The sequence below is a fragment of the Mercenaria mercenaria genome, chromosome 19 (genome assembly GCF_021730395.1).
Source record: "Mercenaria mercenaria strain notata chromosome 19, MADL_Memer_1, whole genome shotgun sequence".
Classification (NCBI taxonomy): Eukaryota; Metazoa; Mollusca; class Bivalvia; order Venerida; family Veneridae; genus Mercenaria; species Mercenaria mercenaria.
The window spans coordinates 17,284,426-17,303,315 of record NC_069379.1 but is presented as its reverse complement, the minus strand read 5'-3'; the positions used below and the strand labels follow the sequence as shown (position 1 = coordinate 17,303,315).

The 18,890-nt window shown below is 33.9% G+C and overlaps 2 protein-coding genes across 6 annotated transcripts in view; one reads left to right on the top strand and one right to left on the bottom strand.

The window, feature by feature from the left end:
* LOC123541872 (CD109 antigen-like) overlaps window positions 1-18,890 on the bottom strand; it is a 139,329-nt gene that overhangs the window by 51,814 nt on the left and 68,625 nt on the right. The window lies entirely within an intron of this gene.
* Window positions 1-18,890, top strand: part of LOC123542548 (CD109 antigen-like) — a 39,933-nt gene that overhangs the window by 17,063 nt on the left and 3,980 nt on the right. For all 5 annotated transcript variants that reach the window (XR_008368691.1, XM_053531807.1, XM_053531806.1 and 2 more), the window contains exons 6-18: window positions 590-660; window positions 8,110-8,235; window positions 9,849-9,888; window positions 10,774-10,858; window positions 11,733-11,823; window positions 12,978-13,205; window positions 13,892-14,122; window positions 14,471-14,587; window positions 15,107-15,172; window positions 15,558-15,752; window positions 17,416-17,565; window positions 17,995-18,069; window positions 18,785-18,862. Coding sequence is in view for 4 of the 5 variants with exons in the window: in XM_053531807.1 (XP_053387782.1) it covers window positions 590-660; window positions 8,110-8,235; window positions 9,849-9,888; window positions 10,774-10,858; window positions 11,733-11,823; window positions 12,978-13,205; window positions 13,892-14,122; window positions 14,471-14,587; window positions 15,107-15,172; window positions 15,558-15,752; window positions 17,416-17,565; window positions 17,995-18,069; window positions 18,785-18,862 (1,553 nt within the window). In the remaining variant the exon portion in view is untranslated. The remainder of the gene's footprint in view (window positions 1-589; window positions 661-8,109; window positions 8,236-9,848; window positions 9,889-10,773; window positions 10,859-11,732; window positions 11,824-12,977; window positions 13,206-13,891; window positions 14,123-14,470; window positions 14,588-15,106; window positions 15,173-15,557; window positions 15,753-17,415; window positions 17,566-17,994; window positions 18,070-18,784; window positions 18,863-18,890) is intronic.

The following is an 18,890-nucleotide window of genomic DNA, read 5'->3' as shown; positions in this document are numbered from 1 at the left end:
TATGCATGTATTGCGTTTATCTTTACATGTATACAGTGTGTACTATTTTTAACCTAATGTATATATAGTACTGTTAATAGACACGAACTTGTTAATTTCATGTTTACATAAACTATACGAAGTAATTCTTTATATTCAAAAATATGAAATTCGGATCTAATATACCTTTAAAGATATACCAGTCCCAAATTCCATATTTGAAAGTATGAAAAATTACTAGTTTATGAAAACATAAAAAATAACAAGTTCATTTTTTGAACAGTACTATGCATGAGGTAGAAAACAATTCACACTAATAACATGAATAGCCACATGCAGTACATTTATGCTACATGACCCATTAATTTCATTTTTATTTTTTTTAACAATTGACTGTTACTGCAAGGTATTTAATTATGAACGTACTTCTGCGTAAGTAATTTATTAAAATATTAAGTTAAAATATTTGGTCAGGATTTTCTACATTGATGACAGATGCTTATTGTATATCCTTAGCAGCAACGGCTGTTGCATTTTCAGTCCGTTTATACTAACTACGTGGTAAAAGGTGTTACACATTTTAACAAATTTTATATTCTCTTTTTCCTAGTTAAGTATCGAGCAGTACTTCTTCTTCCGAACCTGTTGAACTTCCAAGGACAAGCAACTGTTACAATTCAGGTAAAACATATTATTAATTTTCAAAGTTAAACATATCTATTTGTATTTGCTCAATTGTTGACAGGTGGTTGAAAACAATTTGTCCATACCTTTTTTAATGACTTAGACTCTGGAAACCATTTTCCTTCGTCAGGTCACTGTGACCTTGACCATTGATCTTGAAATCCGCATATCAATAAGGATCTTCTTCGAGTGATGGATAGTCATCCTGTAAAGTTAAATGTTGTTTCTGTTATATATATAGTGGAGGACCTGCTAGACTTTCTGTCTGGCAGTCTGTATATCTGTACATCTGTATTTCATCAATTTCGTTTCCGACCAGTAACTAAGGAGTCCTCAATGTAAATAACTGCATTGTTCGTTGGCAGTACTGGATCCCTGTTGATCCTCAGTTAAGTTGCCTAATGGTCAAGGTAACAGTGACGACTGTCAGTATAAACAGTCTCCGGATTTAGTTTGCAAATCCGGAATTTCCGCAAACTCAGGTACCTTTTGCCTCTGACTTTTTTCTGATTTTTTGACATTCAACGATAGTTCAAGTCCCATAGAGTAATAATTGGTCGTTTCCTTCTTTATATCTTAAAGAATGAATTCATGGGAGGTTTTCAAAGTTGGTCCTCCCATGGGAGTATTTTTTCCTCCCATGGGGTTTTTGCTAACCCATGGGAGGTCCCGCGGGTGGATTTCTCCCACTTTACCAATTACGGGAGAAAAAAACCGTGGGTTTTTTCTAAAATTTTCAAATCAAAATATTTTAACTCAGATTAATAATTTATACAATAAAAAACTGTTCTGACATGATTTCGCGTTGAAAAACTTTTGAAAAAAAACACTCCCATTTTCGTTATGGGAGGAAACCCCCAACTGGAGACTGGATGAATTTTTGAAACTGCATTTAATGTTTCACTTTTTGCTAATTAATTATAATTTAACAATATAAACTCAATTTTAACTTAAAGATGTATTACTGTGCGAAATTAAAAAAAAATCGTAAACCCCGCGGGTGAAAACCTCCCATTGTTTTAAATGGGAGCACAATCCCGTGGGAGGTTAGAAAATAAATAATAAATAAATATTGTGACATTTTGACAGAACAAAACATCAGTATTTTATTTTAATACTAATATTCCATCATAAAGTAACTTCTGGGTTTCTACTCAGCGAAAATATTATACATTGTATAATTACAATGCCACCGCCACGATTAAACACAGGCCGCCTTGTTGATTATGACCGTGGCATTGCAATCTCAACGATGTCACATAATTATACGTGGTCATAAAACTTACAGAAGCATATACAAAATATTTGACCTGACAAATATGCACCGCGGGACTTTTTTAATCCAAAAATAAAAAAAAATGCAGGAGATTAGATGAAAAATCTCCTTTTAAATTGAGGTTCACAAAGAAATACATACCCAAATCTAACCCGATCTACCTCTGTCATAATGCTAGTGTCAAAGACTTAAATCATTATTAAGTACTTCCTTTCTTATTTGAAATGCCTAATATATCTCCATCAAATGTACTAGCATTCTTCATATAATTGTTAAAAAATACGATGCGAAGAAATAAATAATTTTCAATATTAATGACGTTATTAACAAAATAAACTCGAATTCAAAGCATAATGACCATCCTCCAACAACCTAAACATACCGCACCTTCTGGAAAAATTCTCCACCGTAATTTGACCAGTCAAGAACCGTTACATAAATTAAATCAACAAAAAGGACGGTATAATGATAAGACCTGAGAAATGCCCCACCCCGTTTTGATAAGAATTTGAAAAATTAATACTGTAACTTAAAACTTTAACTGTTAAAAACTTAAGAGATCATAACTGTTAATACTAGGATTAAAAAAATCAAATCAAGTCAGAATGCAGTTACTAAAATAAACATTTTAAGAGAATGTTGAATTTCAGCTTACTTGAAGTAAACAGGATAACGCACTTATCTCTTCTTAAGCAACCGTACATAAAAAAGATACATACTGGGTGGGTAGGGGTATAAGAAATTTTAATAGCTACGAGTTTGATGTAAAGTAAAATTGAAAGTAACACACTGGGCGATCAGTTTCAACTGTTATTTTCAAGTTGATAGTGTTTAAGCGGCATTTTCAAAGAAAAAAAATGTTTGGTTCCTCAAATGTTAAAAAGGCATGAAAGACACCTATGAGCAACGCAACTACTAAAAGTTAATAGTTTGTTTATGTAAGAATTATTAATCGATACGCTCGGCAGCTCAGTGGTATTTGAGGTCAAAATCCTAAAGGCATTATTCTGTCAATTACGAACGATCATACTACTTTGATGATTAAAAACACTAGACTTTCGTACCATATTTTGTATTTTAGTTTCGAGTTTAAATATTCCGAACCATTTATCTAGGCTATTTTCATTTCATTTACTGTATGTCCGTTACATGTTATAAAATGTGTTTTGTACTAATGCCGCAGAAAGCCTACAATCTGTATGTACTTTAACTACTTAACGTACCATTCGATAAGTGCTTTTTCATTAATTGTAGAATAAATGCCATGTTTTACTAGACCGTTTAAAATACTTTCTTAGTATGAATTTTCATAAATAAGCGGTCAGAGATTGAACCCAAGACCTCCCATATAAGAAGCGGGTGCGGATTAGGCTGTCTGCTCTGTTAGTGAACACTTTTTGAAATGAATATTCATCAATCCGAAAATGGAGGTCATAAAATTTAGAGGTGTTATGCCGTTTTTCGTTTCCTAAAATAACAGTACTAATCTTAAATATCGGGGAATATAGTGTTTGTTACGGTGGCACAGAGGTCACATAATATAAATATCATATGGCAGCGTGTTTGACATTGATATTGTCAAATGAACAGAATGATACCCGAGGAGAAATAAAGATTATTGTATTTCATACAAATACGTGAGCACATAATAATTATTTCGGGCGGACGTATCAGATCTTAAACGCGCACATACTTGTATTGAAATCAATATAAAATATATATGAGCCGCGCCATGAGAATACCAACATAGTGACTCTGCGACCAGTATGGATCCAGATTATCTTGCGCATCCATACAGTCTGTGCCAGGGTCGATGCTGTTCGGTTTCAAGCCCTACAGCAATAAGAGAAACCGTAAGCGAACAACATACATCCTGACCAGACTGCGAGTATGCGCAGGCTGGTCTGGATCCATGCTGTTCGCAAAGCCACTAAGTTGGTTTTCTCATGACGCGGCTCATATATCTTCGCACATGTAAAAATGTATCATTCGCCATGTTGGAAAGTACCGGCGTTTTGGCTTACTATTGTGTAAGCACTTACCAGCTATTACCTGCGAACATATTACTAAAACTGCGCAGATGCAATCTATATATCAATACGCGCAGGAATTAGATGCTATGTGAGCACGAAACAAATAGAAACATAAACAGGTAATAAAAACATTTATGCCACATCTGTGCTACCGTAGGTAGTACCCAGCCTCGCAGTGTATATGCGGTTCCTTCAATGTGTATTATGTATACGTCATTAGCATAAACAACACACAGGTTTTGTTTTATGCAGCCTTTTAAGTTAATCCTCCAGCAATGAACATTAAAAATATTAACTTAATTGTTGTTTACTGTAGCTGTATCTTCTCAATCTGTGTAGAATGTTTAACTTGACTTTTGAGTATGGAAAAGTGGATTCTAGTCAAATGCAAAGCGGTCGCCTGCTTTTCATTATGCAACCTTGGCCTTTATTTATCATACAAACAATTTATAAATTCCGTCCCGCTGAATGTAATATTCAGTATCATTTTTAGACAAGCTCATAGACTATGATATCTTTTTACATTTTATGACAATGTAGTGAATATATCCTATGTTCAATATCCTCTGTAAAATCTCTCAAACATACTGGCTTTTGTCTCTATGGAGTTAAATTCGAAGAAAAGGGGAATGTAGAAATATATCTATCATTAGTCTAGTGGCTAGTCTGTATCATTTTAAGAACATAAAACGATATATCGTCATGCGCTTATGAAAATATCATTACTTTGGGATATCCAAGGCGGCCTTATAAAACGTATAAGCGTCTGAAGGCCATTTAACGCTTCCATAGAATCAACTGGAAATTTCCCTTAATATAAGTTCCAAGTGCATGTATATTAATTCTTACTGATTTTAAAATACTAGATATAGCGTGAAATGTTTATTTCTTTATTTAAAAAGATCAGCTCCGCCACGTGATATATGAGCCGTGCCATGAGAAAATCAACATAGTGGCTTTGCGAAACCCTGGATCCGGACCAGACTGCACATCCGCGCAGTCTGGTCAGGATCCACACTGTTCTCTTTTAAAGCCTACTGCAATGAGAGAAACCATTAGTGAACAGCATGGATCCTGACCAGACTGCGCGAATGCTCCATGCTGGTCGAAAAGCCACTGTGTTGGTTTTCTCATGGTGCGGCTCATTTATTTTAGGATATTTCTGAAAGATGTAGGTATGCAGCGCTCAAATTATAAACTATCTGACATCAGAGGTATATGCTAACACTTTTAGACAATATCAGAAAAGATCTTTAGAATGATTTGATGAAGTTTGTGTTATTTCCGAGTGCAAACATTTTTTCGTAGATGAAAAGCTGGCATGTCTTACTAAAGCCCAGGTATATTCAAATCTTTCATATAATTATTCAGTTACTGTATTGTGGTCACTTGCTGATATTTATATTAATTAACATTCAAGGATGTGTCAAGGACATTGCCTGTTTTTAATTTTATTATCGTTTAAAGTGCAATATCATGTAATTGCGAATATTTATAACATGGTGAAAAATTGCACAATAAGCTTATTTATCAGCTGCACATTTGTACGAATTCAAAATTAAGTCAGCAAAGAATAATAATACCGTAAACGTAACTTATTTGCTCATTGAAAATCAGTTTTTTTTTGGATTAAGATGCTGTCGGGTTAGATGGTGTACAGAATGTTTAGTTTTACTAAACAATTGTTAATGTCGTATCTGTGTTGAACTCCGACCCAATCGTAACAAGTCTTCTACTTCTGGATAGTAATTATGCTGAGAACATGTTATAAAGTTTTTAAAACATGACTAACTAAACAAACCACAAACGTATTTTTCATTAACAGTACAATATACTGAAGTAAAAATGAAATATTAAAATATAAAAATAGAAATCAAGGCTAAGCTATTTTAAAAAAAGGAAAAGCAAAGAAAAAAAACAGCAGGCGTGAATGAAACGAAATTCAAACTTGAAAAGCAGACTGAAAATTAAGAGTTGACTGCCAAAAAAACCCGCTAAATTCTGTTAGATAAAACGATGCGGCTGCACAAAGTTTTCAGTAAAAGCGTAGAAACAATCTGACATAAAGAACTAAGGTTTAGCAAACACTAACGAAAATCTTAATTTTGACCATACAGGTTACAAGAGAAAAACGTCACGGGTGAATTCCTGCAGAAGCTGTAAACCCGCCCGCAGGCTATTTCGGTGCGCGTTTAGATATTTATTACCTCTAATAGAAGATAGCTAGCACACATTTAATTGAGGTGAGATCTCTTATAAGCATAAATAACTTTACACGAAAATAAGCATTTAGAGTTCTTGTTATTATTATCATCATTGTTGTTGTTATTATTATTATTTATTATTATCATTATTATTGTTGATGTTGTTGTTATTATTATTATTTTAAGAAAATCAGTTGTAATCACAAATTGTTGCGTAAACTACCAAGAACAGATTCTATATATGAAAGTAAGAATAAATGGGGGAATAACCCCATTTTCAAAACAGAAGAAATTCTCCCGCAGGTAAACTCTCCCGCTGGAGTTCGCCAGTATCGCATGTGGGAGGAAACCTCCAGTGGGAGATTTTCAAAACGCTTATTTTCAGGTCTAATAAAGAAACAACACGACAATAAAGACTAAGAAATACTTACCAGCGATAAACAATGAATTTCAGAAATTTTGTTAAAACCCAATGGGGTATTTCTCCCGCAATTCTTAAAGTGGGAGAAAACCTCAGGTTGGACCTCCAAATGGGATAGCGAAAACCCCGCGGGAGAAAAACATACTCCCATGGGAGGACCAACTTTGAAGCCGTCCCAAGAGTTCGTTGTTTGAGATATTTAAAAGGAAATGGCCAATTATTTCTCTATGAGACCCGAACTATTGTTAGGTGTCAAACGATCACATAAAAGTCAAAGATAAAAGGTAGCTGAGTTTGCGAAAATTCCGGATTTGCAAACTAAATCCGGAGACTGTTTATAGAAATCGTTTCCGCCAAGTAACCTAAAAGAATGATCAACAAACCTGGTACACGCATTTTTCTAAGGTAATGCATGGTCCCTTTTGATTTTAAGGTCAGTGACTCGCATGTCAAGTTAACAGTGACTATTACTACAGAACTCGTTTACGTTCAGTATCTTGACAATGCCATCACCTGCAATCCTCAGTCGTATTTGTAGAGCACATGGTCACCGGTTAATGTAACACTGACTGTTAGTACAAATCTTTTCAGTATTATAAGATAGATTTTATCTGCGATCCTCAGACTTTGCAGGAAAATTTCAAGTAGACAGTAGGTAGACCCTATTGATATTCAGGTCAAAACTTAAAGTCACAATGACAGCTAGGGCAAAACATTTCTGCTCAGTATTTATTGGAAAGACTCATCAACCCTCAAACGTAGCATGCAAAAAAAAACAAAGAAAAATATCAAACAGGGAATGCCACGCACCAAAAACGCAGCCTCCTCAAAACGAAACCCCCAGCACGCAGACGCGTGCACCACACACACACACACACACACACACACACTCAAAGCCAACAAATAAGGACAAAACGAACAACACACACGCACACAAAGCCAACACATAAGGACAAAACGAACAAACAAAGGAACACACTGGGGCAAGCACGAAATGAATGAACCTTACGGATCTTGAGTTCAGAGAGTCTTATTTGGAAAGACAACCCTCAAACGTAGCAAGCACGAAATGAATGCACCATACGGAGTTTAATTTTAGAGATTCTAATATGAACGCGAGTATAACAAAAAAGAACAAATACCATGGACATTTTTGGGGGCAGGGGTGGGGGTTGGTCTTAGTCAAAATTTCTGGTCACTATCATGCGAAGGATCTGATGGACGTTCGTCATTTTGTTTGCAATTTAGTTTCCTCTCAATGACTTTGGAATGCGTTGACATATGAATCTCAAACTACGTGTCCATCTTTCCTCATGTATATTATGCTCCGTGCTGTTAGATTTATGGTCAAAGAACATGAATTGAATTTTAAACATAATCGATATTTCAAAATTAATTGTTTAGGAGTGTGTAATTATTGTGTTTTCCTTCAGCTTACATTAGAACACAGTTTTAATAAGCCCTGCACATAAGGCGTCATTTTTCTTATTTTCGGATGACTTATTATGGTAGGATGGAAATAACAATAGAATTGAAGTTAACGGACCAAATTCCGTTACCAATGGCGTCATATCGGGACAGTTAGAGCTCAGCAGATATCCTGTCTTTGGACGTTGGAAACTAGTGATTGATGCTATGGTAATTATTTTTGTTGGGTTTAACGTCGCACCGACACAATTATAGGTCATATGGTGACTTTCCAGCTTTTATTTTAAGTATTTTCAAACACTTTATTAAAAAGGCCATTATGATGTTTATCGCCTAATTTTCAACGTTCGAATGTGGCAAGGATTTTTATTTCAACATCTGATCGTTAAATCTTGGTATATCAGACAATACACAAGACAGTCATATTCACTTTCATTGTGAACATGCTCGTTAAGTCAATATAGTGAAAAAAGTATGCTAAAGTAGTAATAAATTGGACTTATGCGTTGTATAACGTCATTATTGCCTGTCTGTGTCAACTAATTTTTCACTTCATCTTGTCTTACTGAAGAAAAACCATGCCATAGTAGAATGTGCACTTGATTGTGTCTGAAGTGTAATTATGTGTATTTCATAAGTGCCTTCCTTTATGCATAATTGTGTAAAGTATATTAAATATTTGGTAACACCTTAGTCTTTCAAAATCACCTAACTTGTTTTTATATCCTAGCTATGAATTATATTGGAAGTGTTGTTTAAGGTTACGAAGAAGGCCTTGAGAAACAAAAATCAGACAACACCAAATCATAGAAAGAAAGATTTGTTTGACATGAAAATTAAACAGCATGTTAAAAGATGATATTACTTTACGAAACAAGTGTCAGTATACTGAATAAACATTGAATTTCCAGAAAATGACTGCCTATTAGGGGCCCACTTCGGACAGTAACACTTTAAAAACTCACCATTTCAAAGAAATGTTACACATGTTCGTTTTGATGCATTTGCAATAGCGTGCGAGTGGTGAAATTTCACATAGCAAGGTGGAACACAGTTTTCAGCAATTGTTTATCTTTATTTCTTTACAAATGGCATTCATTTTCAAAGGGAAACAACTTTTTCTCGACGATTACTTAAAATAGTCGGGAAAAGTTGTCTCCCTTTGAAAATGAATGCCATTTGTACCTAAAGTATTCGGAAAAAGTTGTCTCTATTTGAAAATGAACGCTATTTGTACCTAAAGTATTCCGAAAAAGTTGTCTCCCTTTGACAATGAATGCCATTTGTAAAGAAATAAAGATAAACAATTGCTGAAAACTGTGTTCTACCTTATTATGCGAAATTTCATCACTCGCATGCTATTGCAAAAGCATCAAAACGAACATGTGTAACAGTTCTTTAAAAATGGTGAGTTTTTAAAGGCGTTTAACTGTCCGGAAGTGGAGCCCTTTAGGCGGTCCTTTTCCGGAATTCAATGTTTTTATCAGTCTACTGACACTAGTTTCGTAAAGTAATATACATGCTTTACATGCTGTTCAATTTTCATGTCAAACAACTCTTTCTTTCTATGATTTAGTGTTGTTTGAGTTTTGTTTCTCAAGGTCTGATTCTCATCCTTAATGGCTTTGTAATTGGTTTTGTCACCACCATTCAAACTGTTTTCCTTTACATATATTGATACTTTTTAAATTTAGAGTCCGATTTGTTTTTTGTCTAAACCTTTTTATCTATTATAAGTATTTCAGTTCTGTTGGATGGAAAATTATCACCTTTTACAAACTTTTTTCTACGCAATTTGTTAAAAAAAGTAATATTTATTTTAGGGAAAAACAACCTCAAAGACATTTGAAGTAAATGACTACGGTAAGAATTTATATAATTTAGCATTTTATGTGATATATTGTTGATAGCAAAACATTCTAGTTTTGAGTATGAACTTGTGAAAAAAAAATTCAAATGTGTTGTCAGCAGATGAGTACTGTAATAAATAAATATATGTACACGATATTCCCCGTTGTTTGTAATTGCTACAAACAATAACAATTTGTACGCTGAGTGTATAAATAATAACTCCTTTATGGTTATAATTGCTGCACACTATAAAAATGTGATTGATGAGTGTACGCATAGTTATTCCAACATGTTTGTGATTACTGCACACTAAAAATGTGTACCCTGTGTGTATACATAGATATGTCCAGATCTCAGCGTAAAGATAATTGTTCTCAGATTTTTGATATTGCTACAAACTATAAAAAAATTTACACCGATCGAGTGCACACATAGTTATTTCCATATGTTTTTTAACTCATATAATACTGCTACACACTAAAGAACACTTTATGCCGAGTGCACACATAGTTAATTCCAAATGTTTTAATTGCTACATATAATTAATATGTGTACGCGGAATGTACACGTAGTTCTCCCCGAATGTTTGTAATCGCCAAATACTAAAATATGCACGCTGAGTTAACACAGAGTTATTCTATTTGTTTGTAAGCATGTAATTGCTTCACCCAGTTGGACATGTACAGGTAGTTATTGTAAGAATTGTAACACACTGTAAAAATATTTTACACTGATTGTATGCATTGTTATTCAAGGATTTTTGTAATTACAACACACTATAAAATGTGTACGCTGAATTGTCACATAGCAATTGTCGTTATTAAAGGGATGTTGCACATGCAATGACCTGTGTCTCTATAAATAGTGCTTTATAAACTCATGAATATTTATTTACAGTTCTTCCAAAGTTTACAGTTCAAATTACCTTACCGGCAGAAATACATTCAACACAGACGACATTTACAGTAGACGTGAAAGCAATGTAAGACAAAATTATAAAAATCTAAATATTTCAAATTACCAAGATTTTCTTTTTTAAGTTTTTAGCGGATCGGAGATTCATTCAAGAAAGGTATATAACAAGGCATCTCCAAATACAAGTAAGATATTTTATAAATTGCGTGCAACCTGTGAGTTTATAAGTGGTATCAACACTGTTCAGGAGGTTTTATTGGTATGTTTTTATTTTATTTTATCTACTTCTACTAAGATCCAATTTGGAATAGGTCAACACCTTTCTCAATGAAATTTAAAGAAGTGTATTTTTATCGACGTATATGTGTATTAATCTGAATATTAGCACGTCCGTATAAAGATTTAACTACAAAGTGGTTTGTCTCATAATTTTTCGAATATCCGTACGTCAGCTAAAATATAATTACATTAAAAGTCATACAATATCTTTGCAATAGACACATGATTTTGCACAATGGATTTATGAGTTTAAGCGGTAAATCATTTAATCATGTCTTAGATTAAACATAATCAATTAATCCTCAATTGTAACAGAGAAACATAAAAGCAGTAGCCTTCAAATGAATGAGCTCCATGACTTCTAAGGACTAGAAAAATATATGAGCCCAAGTATGCAGCGGTGGGGTGTGGGGGTGGGGGGGACTTTTACAGCCGCCTAATGGAACTTAAAGGAACATCATTTAATCCATAAAATACAATCGCTAAAGCAAAGTCAAGTTTCGTTTGCTAAAATGATATACTCTAGTACGTGTGTCAGCGTAATCCGGATTACTAGTAAGCAGACATAGGATATGCGAAACGTTATGAGACAAATCGCTATACAGTTAAATATGAGACAAACCAGTACAATGTATGTATATAATTTTGTTACTTTTTTAAAGGTTCACGTTTAATACAGACGTCACTGGAAATTGCACTGTCCTACTTTACAACGAAGATAAGCCGTCGAATAACTTTGAGCTGAAGGCAGAGGTAGGATTTATTATTTTGATATGTTTAACCCTTACCCTGCTAATTTTCTATCATGGACTGGTCCATCATTTAGTTTGGGCAGTACCATTTATTATTCGAAGGGTCGTTAACTGAAACATTACTGACTGAATAGCGAACAGTGCAGACCATGATCAGAGTGCACGGATGTGCAGGCTTATCTTGTTCTGCACTGGGCGCAAAGGCAGAATCAGTTGCCACCAGCAGTATAAAGGTTAAACAAGGCTTCATGATTAAAAGCCTTTTTATCTATTTTAAGCCTACACAAATTTAGAAAGGGTTATTTAGCGTTTTATAGAAAGAACCATCGTCCAACTCGAAATATACCGGTACAACACTTGTTTAAATACAATAGTCAAACCAAAGGAAATACGTTAGAATGCATTTTGTCTTCAGTCCAAAGACCACCATATAGAACATTTTGCATTACGTGAGCAAGTAAGGAATTGGCAAAAGGTGGTCCCTTAACTGAAAAGGTCTCTTAATGTAACAATTTATACATCAACAGCACACTAGAAAGCAGATCTGAAAGAAGGTTTGTTCTAATGCAAATGATTTCTTAAGGTATCCAGTCAACAAACAGACAAGTTCTATACAACACTGCTTTAAAAGCTTACATATTTTGCATCATTTGTACTGAAAAAAAGGAAAATATAAATTGCATTACAATTTTTTTCTTACTTTATAGTTTTCAGTGATACTTCAATAGAAATCCAGTTATTACGGTGCACAATTTATCTTTCGAAGTTAAAATAGCATGACTGTACTGATTCGTGCATAATTTTACGGACATTTTATTTACTAATTCTTTTTCAGCAGACACAACTCTTTCAAATTATTTTTATACCATTTGTAATGTATGTATGCGGGTTACAATGATGCTTTCTGTTATGTCATTTTCTGGATTGCAAAGAGAAAGAATTAGCACATTTAGGGAAAGGATACTATTACTAGCTTTCTGTCCAATACGCTGTTAAAATTGTAAATTATTCATGAAATGAATTAAATGAATAAAATATGTTTCAACAAAGTATTTAGCAGTTTCTGGGCAATAATAATGTTCAAAATGTTAAAAATCTGATTAGATCCTCGATAAGATTTAAATACTTTTTTATGTTTTTTCCTTGTATATTTAGTTGAAAGGGTCGGTACAGTTTACTGTTCAGATGTCCCAGATAAACAATGAATTAGACCTGGACTCAAAGATAAATATTCGAGCTATGGTGACCGACCACGCTACTGCCCTGACAATGGTAGCCGAAAGAACTATGAACATTGTATTCGACATACAGGATTCTGTTACCATCTCCAAAGTAGACCTATATAAAAACAGTTTCATACCTGGAATGACTTATCGTACAAAGGTATTAATAAAAGATATCATACCACAGTCACACATACGGCGCAAATAGCTACGTCTAGCTACGGATAGAAACGTAGTAACCCGTATCGATCCGTACCTGAGCCGTACGGATTGGTACGAATTGATACGGACTACTACTTTAAGGTACGTCTCAGGTACGTATCAATACGGATAGATACGGATTACTACGTTTTTATCCGTGGCTAGACGTAGCTTTCCGTGCCGTATGTGTGACTGGGGTATTAGGGTGATGACACTCGGTAATTACGTATTCTTGTTGGGCAATTTGGCAATCTTCGGACGTAAATTAGCTACACATGTTTTAGGGATTTAGAATTATATTAACAAAACTGTATACCAGGTATATTATTTCATTTACAATGATTTTAGAAAAAATACAAAAAAGAAGATACAACCTTTGAAGAGTTAAGCGAACATCACTTGAACATGAACTTTTACAGCATAGATTTGTAACTGTTGAGACGTTGTTCGAAACGTAACAAGAACAACTAGTCTAAGAGCTAAAGGAAAGGTTTTTTTTTTTCGTTTGTAATGTTTTAAACACATAAAACGTAACATAGCGTGAATAGGCGGAAATTCATTTTGTATTTTATTAATTAAACCGAAGCAAAAGATTTTAAATATGAAGATTAGTATAATTAGTTTTATATTCATTTTTTTTCTCAGCTCCGCGTCCAACGAGGTAATCAGCCAGTCGGACAAAGTGGGTACTTAACTGTGACACCGACGGTAACAACTACTGTTTTGGAAACATGCATCCTAGGAAATCCTGCATATACATGGCTCAATGTTCAGGAGATTACTGGGGAACCTATGTCAGTTCCCTTCAATGAGTTAGGATATGCAGATCTTAGCTATCATGTTGATAGTGATAACGCAGAAAAGTTATCCTTGAAGGTAGGCATTAGAACTACACATACAAGCTTTAGGTAAGTACTATATGTTTTAGAAATATGTGTAGCTAACTGCATCAAAGCACACAGTCCGAAAAAAATATTTAATTTATTATTTTCTGAAAAAGAGTTATTTGAGTAGAAAAAAAGGATCCTGGTTATAATATTTGAAAGACAAAATAGAAACAACTGAGCTAAAACTTTATTGTAGGCTTAGGTGACTATGTACATTGTATCTCATGAAAACCATGTACTTTTTATCTCTAGGCATGAAAAAATCATGCATAATTACTGCTAATGCACTTTAGTAATCAAGAGTAATATTTGAAAATTGTAATTATTTCCTTTACAGGTACAGCTTAATGATCCCAGTATACAACCATCTTCATCTTACCAAACAATTAACCTGTATGCATTGTCTACTAGTATGCCTTTGATTCGGATGCATGCCAACGAAGTACAAACAACGGTAAGATTTGTTTGATGGTTTGCCCTAATGAACGCAAAAAATATCTAAGTTAGCCTGCTCGGAACAAACTGTGTGTACACTGGTATAACTATGTTGTTCGTAATCCAGGATTACAGTTACTCAAATGTATCGAGTACTAAATTGTATTTTTTTTTTGTAGGGGGGTGGGGGGCGGCGGTGTATACGGAAATAATAAAAAGTACAATTACAACTTAGATAGCGTTAATGCCCCTAAATCAAACCATTAAGATAACAAACTTAGCTATTGGTATATGGGTTCATACGAAAATGTGAAACTTAATCCACACTTTTCCTCCCTCAGTTTCTTTTATCACCTGATTTGTAAAATGTTAAACTACACATAAATAACTTATACTGTCAGAAGATAATTCTGCGCAATATTTTAGTCATCTGTCTGAAAACTTACGAAACAAAGAAACTGATCATTTGATATTAGAGAATGGCTTGTGTACTTAAAATTTATGATTAATTTTTTTTTCATTTTCATTTTCATTGAAGATCGATGAAAGTGTCTCTCTTGATATTACTGCAACGGAAAATCTCAATGGAAATCTAACTTTCGAGGTAATTGTGTATATTAAGTACTATAATTGTTCTAAAACCTTTATCATATGCTAGATTTAGAAATTTTGTTATTATTTTTTTTTTTATTTAAGTATTGTATTTTGTGTACGTAGATAATGTTCGTTACAATTATGCCCCTTATTTGTAGTTAAAATATCATGCTTAACTACATATGCATGTATATTCATACGAATATGTGTACTTCGTCCACATTTTTTTTTCGCCAATTTCTCTTACAGTTTACTTGTGTTTCATAAATTTGAAGTGTTAAATGCGAAATCATATGATATTATCATTTCAGAATTTCTTGTGTAATCACAAAAAAAACGCCTTTAAGGACTATTGCACGTAGAAAATTTCTAAAACTTTATTGCTTTTTCTGTAGGTTTATTCTAGGGGAATGCTGCTGACATCTGAACATGTAGCAATCAACGGTGTATCGAGTAAAACACATAGCATATCTGTGACAAAGGATATGATTCCACAGGCGTACATCTTAGTCCATCATTTAACTCAATCGGGTTATTTGATTGCTGATTATGTGTTCATACAAGTCGAAGGGAATCCAATCAGTAACGAGGTGATTACGTTTTTATAAGAAGCTTTTCTCTGAACAAAGTATTATTGTCAGATACTAACATTTTATTCTTATTTTTAACTGATGTGTTTTTAGTTTTCGGAAGGTTTATAATCACACCTACAAAATTTTGGTCACATACGTCATTTCTAGCTGCCCTTTTGAGATTAGTTTTGGCCGTTTAAACTTATTTAATTGGCTTAAATCGCATGTATTATCAACTGTTTTTAATCTTATGCGAAGTACATCACTTTCACAATGGGTTGTCCAAAATGTGTTATAACAGAAAGTATGAGTGTCTGGTCTTACTTGAATATCAGAATAGTTACAAAGTTAATATGTTAAGGTATTGGACCCATAATAGAGTACCTCCTTTTTGAAGAGTATTCAATTCCTACCATAAACCTACTTTGACTGCAATTTTAAGGTTGGGGCTTAGGTTCTAGCCCCACTGGGATCAAATTTTTTTTCCATATTTTCCTTTTTTCTAGTAAGTTTTTTACTTCTTTCAAGACTTATTATGGATGTGGGGCCTCCGTGGCCGAGTGGTTAAGGTCGCTGACTTCAAACCACTTGCCCCTCATCGATGCGGGTTCGAGCCTCACTCGGGGCGTTGAATTCTTCATGTGAGGAAGCCATCCAGCTGGCTTACGGAAGGTCGGTGGTTCTACCCAGGTGCCCGCTCGTGATGAAATAATGCACGGAGGGGCACCTGGGGTCTTCCTCCACCATTAAAGCTGGAAAGTCGCCATATGACCTATCGTGTGTCGGTGCGACGTTAAATCCAACAAAATAAATAAATAAATATTATGGATGTATCGTACAAAATTGGAAATTTTTCATTTTATAAGCGATTTCTTGCCGTTCAAAGAGAATTTACCTCTGAATCAGGAGGGCTAGAGTTAGACGTCTTTAAAAATACTGAGCTACATGCGGTAAAAGATTACATATTGCGGAAGAAATGCAGGTAGGTTTTACTTCTGTCCCAAGGTTATTTTTGAATGAAGTGAGCAAAATTCAAAACAGACCCACAGGATTCGACCTTAATTTTTCAGTGTTTGGGTTCGAATTCTGTCTCTTTAAATCTGTTTACTTGAGGCACCCTAGAAAAAATTATATTCACTTTAAAATTTGTGTTTTATAATTTTTAACAATAGTTTGATGTTTCTTTTATCAAGATTAATGCTGTAATGAATTCTCTGCAAACGTTTTAGATAGTGGCTATCACATTGAATTTTGTCTCTACTTGAGCTTGAGGAAATAATATAAATAAGACAAAGTTTACAAAAAAAACGGCACGGTAAAAGTTGTTTAAAATTTGCAACACAGTGCGAAACATGGTCAACTTTAAGAATATACCAAACAAATGCCGTTTTTGTAAACATTACTATTAGGGGTCCAATACATTATAACAATTATCATCGTGTTAATAAGCAGTTAGCGTACTCCGAAGTTTTTTTTTTCACATGACGAATGATATCTTCTAGGCACATTATTACTATTCTTTAAATTGTAATAGATACCATAATATGTTTCATTCAATAAGGAGGTTTAAATGCAAGATTATAGCTTACTCCTTAATCCTGTAACATTGATATATATCATATGGAACGCGTATTTGGAAATAAATATTGTTTAAACCAACATAATTCATTGATTTTTTAAGGTTCGTGTATCGTACGATCAAAATCTACTTCAACCAGGACAAGAAGTGGACATTCGTATATCTGCCGATCCCAGTTCAACTGTGTTCGTCTTGGTGGAGGACGAAAGAAATCGGATCATTGGAACGCATAACGATATATTCTATTCAGATGTATGTGTGAAAACATAATCTGGGTATTGTCCAAAATCTGTCTCATGTGTGCTTCAATAGACAAGATATTGTGTTTTACATACCTCCGCAAAGATTTGCATCATATTGTTATGTTTAATGCCTTGGTGGCCTTGGTGGCATAATATAAGGAAACATTATATAACAATTCTGAAGCTTAAGACAAAGTCAAACTTATAATATTTTGTTTTCTGACAGTACCTATGAAATTGCAGTAAGGAAAAATCCCCGATTGTTTGAAATAATTCTTGTTCCCATAAAGAAATGAAAAAATAAATATCAAGAAAATTATCCAAAAGCAGACTTTCCGAGCGAGCGCACAAAAATATGTGTCAGAATATAACGTTGATATATTGTCTGAAATAAACTCCCAGAATCTTGAATGTTAACCCTTTACCTAAATATTTTCAGGTTATAAGTGGAATATCGGGTACGAGTTATAGCGTATCTGAGAACATTATGAGTAAAGTCAACAAAAGAAAGAAGGTAATTTAAAAGAAACTTGAAAAATAGGATACATAAATTCTGCTATCATCGTGCAAAATTATCTAGAAATCAGCTTTGATGTATTAGGTATTCATATCTTTCGCGAGCTCTGTGTCTTCCTTAGTTATCTCGTGAGGGCTGTGTCGTGTCTGTCTTGCCTGTGAGAGCTTCAGACATCCCCAGATATATTTGTTAAATTCCCTTGGCGCAATTAAGGCGTCAAAATGTCGTTGTTGATAATGTTGATACCATCCTATTTATGAAAAAAAAGTATATTAATATTTTGCTAAACCCTGTTTAAAAAGTTTTCTGATACATTGTTTAAAAAGATTTAATACATTTGTATTTATTAACTTAGTACAAACTAATATTGATAACACTTTTTTTGATGGCAGGATGAGCAATTATTCTAACCATTTAATTTTATATAACATATATTGCACAGCTGTTTTATCTGTTTTAACAGAAAATGTGAAACCTTATTGAACTTTAAATCAGATATTAAATATAAGCATTAGTATGACCTGAATTTATACAAAAATATCGAGAGCAAAGTACTGACCAGGCTAGCATCTTAATATATGGTCAGTGTTGTGTTTTATAATTTGAGTTTGAAACTGGCAATTTGCGAATATGTAGATGTTTAATTAAAGAATATACAATGACACTTGTAATTGTGACTAGTAAACAGTAGAAATTACTGCTCTAATTGTAGCCTGATGCTATGGTAAACAAGTTGTCATTGGCCAAGCGTTCACATGGATCTTTAGGGGATTTGGATGACGTACATATCGTAAGTGAAAATCTCTATTATAACTGCT